This window comes from Oryctolagus cuniculus, chromosome 11 (genome assembly GCF_964237555.1).
Source record: "Oryctolagus cuniculus chromosome 11, mOryCun1.1, whole genome shotgun sequence".
Lineage (NCBI taxonomy): Eukaryota > Metazoa > Chordata > Mammalia > Lagomorpha > Leporidae > Oryctolagus > Oryctolagus cuniculus.
Genome location: NC_091442.1, coordinates 83,532,964 through 83,540,828, shown reverse-complemented (window position 1 = coordinate 83,540,828; position 7,865 = coordinate 83,532,964). Strand labels below are relative to the sequence as shown.

Here is a 7,865-nt window from a genome sequence, read left to right as displayed (position 1 = left end):
TGGGGGTGCTGGGGCACAAGCACTTGGGCCATCTTCTGCTGCTTTTCCAGGCCATAGCAGAGAGCTGGATTGGAAGAGGAGCAGCAGGGACACGAACTGGGGCACATACGGGATGCCAGCGCAGCAGGCGGAGGCTTAGCCTACTACACCACAGCACCGGCCCCTTTTGGGTTATTTTAGAAGCTTCATAATGGGACAAACAAGTGTTAAGAATCATAGAAATGCGTGCATAATTTCCATTATGAGATACAATTCAGAGAAAAGATAGATGATGCCACAGAATGAGAGAGGGCTTGGGAAAAACTTGCCTTGAGTTTGATGCCTGAGCTGCGATCTAAAAGAAGAGCAGGAATTGACCAGATGCAGTAGAGGAGAGAAGAGCATTGCAGACAGGGAGAACATGGTGGGAATATGGCGATAGATGAAAGTCTCCTTTTGGGCAGGCATTTCGTGGAGCTTCGGATGTATGCGTTCCATATTGAAGTGCCTGGAGTGCGGTCTCATCTCTGCTTCTTTCCAGGTTCCTGCAAATGCACATCTTGGGAGCAGATGATGGCTCAAGTACTTGGGTTCCTGCCACCCAGGTGGGAATTTAGGATTGAGTTTCTGGTTCCTGGCTTGGCCTGGCCAAGTCTCAGCTACTGTTGATATTTGGAGACCTTACAGTCTCCCATCCCCTCCCCTCCCCTCCCTCCCTCCCTTCCCCTCCCCTCCCTCTCTGCCTTTCCAATGAAATGGAAACAAATAATTTGTGAAGTCTCCTCTATGGCTAAAGTAAATAGAGCACTTGACCAGAAAAAGGTCATTCTAGTAAGGAAGATACAAGACAGGCATGCAAAACCTTACAGGTCTTCATATTAGCCAGCTTGCTGGTTAATATGCAGTACGCTGCTAGGGAAAATGGAATGGTTGACATGATCAGGTGAGTATTCTGAGACAAGTGCTTCAGATGCAATATGCAGAAGAGATTAAAGCGGCATTATGCAGCATTACTTCTGTTTCAATTAACAAAGTTCCCAACCATACTATTGTCCTTTGTTGGCTCCAAAACTTGAAAAAGCAGATAGGCAGACATTTTAGGAGCTGGTTGCTCAATGATGTTTTCAGGAACAAATCTCTCTGCATCATAGCTCTGATTTCTCCTGTGCTGGTTTTATTGCTAAGCAGGACCTCCCCTCCTGGGAGTGAGGAGACAGCTGATAGGCTAGAGGCAAACATTTCGATGTTACCACCCCAGAAGAAAGAGAATTCCGTTTTCCTTACAGTTTTAGCCAATATCCCAGGACTAACACTCACTGAAAAACATGGGTAACTTGTCCATCTGTGAAATAAATCATTCTGGCTATGAAAGGAGGATATGCTCATGGTCAGGGATGAATAATTTGTTCACTTCTAGAGTCAACTGGTACCATCAACTGCACCTGACTGACATGAGATAAGGAAACACACAGTTCCCATAGAAAACTTGGTTGCTATCACTAGATGGAGGACAGGTTAAGAGGATCTTAAGATATTCCTGGCGAGAGATAGCCAGAGTTTGGACTAAGGGTACAGATTTGAGAGGTATTTACAAGAATGAATTCATAGGATTTGTGTGATGCATTAGACAAGATGGTAAGGGAGATGAAAAGAGAGAAAACAGGAATATGTCCTAAATTTTATATTTATACAACCGGTGATGTCATTCAATGTAATAGTCAATACCAGAAAGGAGCCAGGTTTAAAGAAAGGGGAAAGATGATATATCTACTGGAAGATATTGAGTTGAAGGTAAGGTACCATTGAGACTTCCAAGAGATTTTAAAAATGCTGTTGAATACACAAGGTTACTTCAAAAAGTTAATGGTGGGGTGGTCATTTATTCCAGTGGCCAACAATGGAGCACTTGCAATCAATTCTCAGCTCTGGCTCCTGACTCCAGCTTCTTGTTAATGCAGATCCTGGGAGACAGTGGTGAAGGCTCTTGTAACTGGGCACATGAGAGACCTGGATAGAATACCCAGTTCACAGCTTCATCCCAACCCAAGCCCAGCCATTTGTGGAGTGCACCAATGGATAGGAATTCTCTCCCCCCTTCTCATGTAAATATATTTTAGTGTTTATTGTAAAAATTCATTAGAAATGCATTTATACTTTGAAAAACTGTGTGGATTTCAAGCAGTTTTTTTTTGTTCCCAAATAAAAGTAGCTTTGAATTCCATTTTCTCCATGAGCTTCAAATGACAAACATATTAGGGAAGACATCTGACTTAGGAGTGTAAGACTGAAATAGTCCACTGACTTTTTCCATAGACGGTGACAGACACAGAAACCATAGAGTGGAATGGGTGAAGGTAAGGAAATTGAAAGAGTGAATACCGAAGATATACCAGTGGTTGTGGTAGAGTAACTATGGATACAAGTTTGTTTCTATTTTTACCACTTAAAAATGGAATTGATTTGCTTCTCTTTGATTCTGGGCTGGTTCTAACTTGTCTGACCCAATGAATGTAGCAGAAGTAATGTTCTGGGATTTCCTATACTAAGTCCTAAGAAGCCTTTTAACTTTTGCCTGAGCTTCCTGGAACCTAGGATGTGAAGCAGCTCAAATAGCTAGCTGGTGTGTATTCTTAGGCAAGTTATTAAATTTCTTAAGACTCAGTTTCCTTATGTGCATAGTGATAAGGACTCAGTAGTTTCTAGTTGCTGCTTTGTGATGATTCTCTGCTTAATGTATATTGGAATGAATTAGGCAGTATAAACGGAGATAGGGTTTGTCTTATTTTCTCTTTTATAAAGGAATGTTTGTATAAGATTTTCAGACGGTAATAATTTTAGTGGTATTTTTTATCTTATAAGCCTAATCACTAGTCAACTAAAATGTTTATAATCAGACTTCTCTGGGGGAATAAATATGATGTTGTGGCTTGGGGTACAGTGTGGGAGGCTCAGCGGTGATATTTTCAGTTACTTTGCTATTTAAGTAGCTCTTCTCTGAAGTTACAAATAGCTGCTCTCTAATATGATTCTGAGAATCACCACCTCCACAATCAGAGAATTAAATTACCATGTTCATCCAGTAACTGTTAGAACCCCGAAGAGAGGGTCTCAGGAAATACCACTCTCAGATCAAGTATTTGTAAGAATGGCATTTTAAGGAGGAATTTGTGTACGCATATGGCCAATATTTTATCTCACTGGCACAATTCAAATGAGAGAAAATATGTAAAGACAACCAAGACACCCAAGTTATGCGGCAACTTGCTTCCAGATCCCGTTTCCCAGTCTCCATGATCTCATTCGGATCTGTTTTCACATGTATCTCAGTGCGCTTGCATTTCCCAGGCATGAGGAGACTGGAGAGTCTTTCCAGTTTTGTTTCCTGGGAACCCCCTCCCCAGCGGTTTGCACAAGGGGGAAGGGAACATTGCCCCAGTTGCTCCCAGAAATCTGAGTTGCTTGGTTGCATGTTTTCCATCAGCTGGGATAAGATGGGCTGACACATGCTGAGAGGCAGCCCAATTGATCCCTCCAGAAAACTGATAGATGGCAAAATCCCAGCCTTACTTGAGTCTTTGGTCAGTTCCAGTCACTTCACCCCTTGACTTCTTGGAAAAATGACGATTTTTCTGGATCTAACCATTGGAGAACCATTTTCCTAAGGCCTCTCATCCAGGAAGAATTATACATGGCTGCAAATGATGTTTCATGCTGAGTCCTTTATTGATAGACATCAGCCCTCAGTGTTAGAACACAGGAAATGGGATTAACTGAACAACTGAGCATGCAGAGTATTGTCTTTAATCATATCTCCATCGCCCTTTATAGTCTATTCAGATCCCTGGAAAAGGTCTAATATTTTAATGATTACAATATTCCCTGAGAATATCAAATGCACTTGCAAAGTTACAGAAATAATTGGAACTTGACAAGAAAAATTAGTTTCCATTCATTTTAAATAAAAGTTCCATTTTCTGCATAATTTTATTAAATGGAAAATAATATAATGCTTAAAAAATTGATCCATAAAACACCAATCCAATATTTGAATAGTGTTTCCTTCCTGATTCTCCTAAGAGCAACAAATTTCTAAACCTCTCCACAGGAATGTCAAATGAAATAGACAATATTCCTAGCACAGAATCGAACAAAAGCAAGTGACTCAAATCATGCTGAAGTTATATATGAATCTCTATAGTGCCACTCCTGAATCATACTCATGTGGAATCCTTACTCTCCTGGATAATGAGTACAGAAAGACAAAATCCCAAATCACAACAACTTGTTAACAGAGTGACAGCGGCTGTGATATTTTCTTTTAACTCAGCCCTTCTCCCTCTCTTATGGAATGAACAAGAAAAGACACATGCCTACTTCAGAGGCATATATACACAAAATATAATAAAATAAAATTTAAAAGGCTGTAAAAACAAACAAGACAGCTACAGTCTGCTTCACTTAACTGAATTGGTTTACTTATGGTGGCAATTCAAAAACATTTTTAAAAGCCCAATACCTTTAAATATTTCATTGACATTATTAGCATATTAGCATAGTATGGTATCATGGAATTTTGAGGCAGGATGATGATGATGATGTAACTATGTACAATATTTTCCTTTAAAGTTATGTCATGTTCTTGGGTAACTTCTACCTCCCTTTTATACAATACAACTTGGCATGAAATGGTATAGAACTAAGATACAGGAAATTTTTTATTTTGTATTCTCTCTTGAAATATCATTAATATATTTCCATTAGTGACATCAACAGGACTTAAACTGGGCCCATGAGATGCTAGTTATTCAGATTTAACCATTAAGACATCTTTGATTTTATTCAGCCCAACCTTAAAGATTTCATGTCAATGATTCCTAATTTCATTAGGGGTCTTTTTTAACAAGCCAAGAACCAAAATATGTCTTGTAGTAAACAGTTTTATTTATGGTGGAATTTCCAAAATTTTTCATATCTTGAAATTATCCACAAAGTACTGTTCAGTGCTTACATTTAAAAATGCATTTCTTATAAGAAAATGATTAAAATATATAACATTAGGCAGATTGCTATATTTTTTATTTAATACAATATAACCAAAGATTAAAGAGAAAGGCAGAAGTTAAATATATTTAAATTCCTTGTAACTGACTTCCAGGTGTTCTAATGTTTAAGAAAAAATAAGATCTAAACATCAGGCATAATATTTTGATTACAATATTTATATATATATATATATTATATGTAAGTTAAGCATTGCAACAAGCTACCTTCAATAAATGGCCTGCTATCAGAAACAATATTATTGGAATTATGCATCTACAGCAAAGAAGTATTACTTGCAATAGTGGCTTTTTAGTTAAATACACTTTCTTATAAAGAGGCAAGATAATATTTACAAATTTACAGCTGGAAAGGAATCTTTATATACAGGTTGTCTTGATTTTGGATTTTTGGGCCTCCTTGCCCCTGTGTAACAGGCCCGGAAGAACTGATCTGGACTAGACATCTAGTTCATAGCACATGATAGACAAGCCGGGAACTAGACGCCCCTGGCGTTGCAGGCTGGGAATCAGTGCTGGCGACTGGGGAGAGAGAAGCCGGGTCCTGGAGAGGCAAGCCGGGTTGCTCTGAGGAGGTGATCCGATCCACTATGCTGGATAAGCAATCCAAGCTGGATAAGGAGCTTTTATCTGTGGCATAGACTAAGGATATAAGGAGAAAAACATTAAAAAAAAAAAAAAAAGAGCCGCAGGGAGACAGACTTGCTTATGTTTAATTGTGGGTCTTCTGTGACATCACAAGTCAGGTGGTCACAGATAGCCTGATGCCGAAATCTGCAGTAAATGTCTATCAATTCCTGGGACAACCTGGAGTCAGAAAGCCCCAGTAATATTTTAAGCAAAAGTGCGCATGTGTATATCTGTGTGTGCACGTGTGTGTGTGTGTGTGTGGTAGAGGAGTTTGGAGCATAAACTTTATTTGGCTCTGCCAGAGCCTCCCCTGAGCACCATTATTCCAGTGCCACCCCTAGTATCGCCTGGAAGAACACACTGCTCTGACAGGCTAAATGTGAGGTTGAACCAGTCTTTGCGCATCTCTGCAAAGATCCGTTCTTACCATTTGGTACATCAGGACAGTAGACACTGTCAAAACTGCTGCTCTTCCTGGACCAGACAGGGCTGTTGCATTCAGGCTGTAATACAAAACACAAAAAGAACTTTGTTTTCAGGTCTTGGCGAAAGATGCTCTGACCTGGGGTGGGGCAGTGCTTGGCCACCAGCTCTGTCCACTGAGCATCCGGCATCACCTTCTTTTGCTTGGTTTAGGAAGGCTCAGCCCTCCCCAAATTGCCAGGGCACCAAGGTCAGGCTCTGTGCTTGATGAAGAGGAGAGCAGCAGTAAGGCAAGTGGGGGGGGGGGGGATTCAGCAGCAATGTGCATGGGGTTAACCATGCAAAATGGATTGGAGCAGAAGGAAGCCACACTAATTCAGGGAGAAAACGTTTTCCCAGGGCAAAAACACATTAAAAGCTGGCAGCGCTGGAGCAAACGTTGTCTGAAAAGAATGCATCAACATCTACCAGCCAGGCCTCTGCAGAGCAAGGGACTGAGGCCGTGCTAGCCTTTCTTTCCATTTCTTCATTAAGTTCGTGGTAAGCACACAACAGGATCCACTGGTGCTTTAATTTTTGGAAATAAACTGAAGAATGGAGAAAATATCCAATTGGTCATTCACAGCCCTCCCACCCCCATCTCACATGCCAGCCCTCTCCTACAAGGTGCCCCCAGAACTTGGAAGGAAGTCAGATTGAAATCTTGTTCCAGAGTTGTTTCTTGGACCTTTCTAACTGTGCACACCCCTCTTGAGCAATTCAGCACCCCACACGCTGCACCTGCTTAAAGGAGGTTGTTGGGACTTTCAGGGAAGATTGGGCTAGGCGTGGTTAGGCGCCAGCCCTGGGGCTTACCATGCCGTCGGAGCAGTTGGACGTGGGGCTGGTGGGCTCCGAGCAGCTCTGCCCTGGAAGGCTGTAGTAGTTCTCCACCTGCTCTCTCAGCAGCTCCTGAAGGCTCTCGATGTAGCGGATGGCATTCCTGAGGATCTCCACCTTGGGCAGCCTCTGGTTGGGGTTGGTGGTGGTGCACCTCTTGAGCGTCTCGAAAGCCTGGTTAACCTTCTTCAGACGTCTGCGCTCGCGCATGGTGGCCGCCTTCCGCCGATCCATGGTGGTGGACTTCCTCTTGCAAGCTTTGCAGGCCCACATGAGGCAGTGGCCAGCCTGGTGGTGGCCCGTGGGCGCCCGCACGTGCTCGTCCTCGTCCGAGCCTGGCAGCTCTGCTTTGTGTACCCCAAAGGCAGCCACTCGAGGCTCGAACTCGTCCCCAAACTCACCCTCCGGGGATGGGATGCAGGAGCCGTCGTAGAAATACTCAGAAGGCGAGAACTGGCAGCCGTCCATCAGGTCCATCCTGCAGAGGGGGCAGGCAGGCACCTGGGTGGCAGCGAGACACAAGGGGGAGAATTGGAGGCTGGAGCCGCCGCGGGCCGACAAATCCCAGGCGCAGCTCCGGGGTTGGCTTCTCCGGTAATTAACAAGGGCAGTTGCCTGCCGGCCTGGGTCGGAGGGCTGAGGTTGGGACTCCTTATATAATCCTGGGGCTTGGGGGGAGGGAGGCCGGCCCCCGTGGCCGGGCACCATTAGCATATCCCACCGCAACCCTCGCGGGGGTTGTCTAGCAAACCTCCGCCTGTCCCCTAGAGACAATTTGCTGTTTACTGCCCATTTTGACGCTAATGGTTTTCCTACATTTCTGCTGGGCACGGGGACCGCTCCTCAGCCTGCTCTCCCGCACTCTCTCGATAACCTAAGTCCAGGGGTCACTTA

General features: G+C 43.3%; 1 protein-coding gene across 1 annotated transcript; it reads right to left on the bottom strand.

Moving 5' to 3' along the window:
- Nucleotides 1–4,900: 4,900 nt before the first annotated feature.
- Nucleotides 4,901–7,601, bottom strand: MYF5 (myogenic factor 5). The gene is given in 3 exon segments (NM_001319577.1): nt 4,901–5,681; nt 6,097–6,172; nt 6,948–7,601. Coding segments are annotated over 3 exon segments (768 nt in total). The 5' UTR covers nt 7,449–7,601; the 3' UTR covers nt 4,901–5,490.
- Between the last annotated feature and the right edge of the window lie 264 nt (nt 7,602–7,865).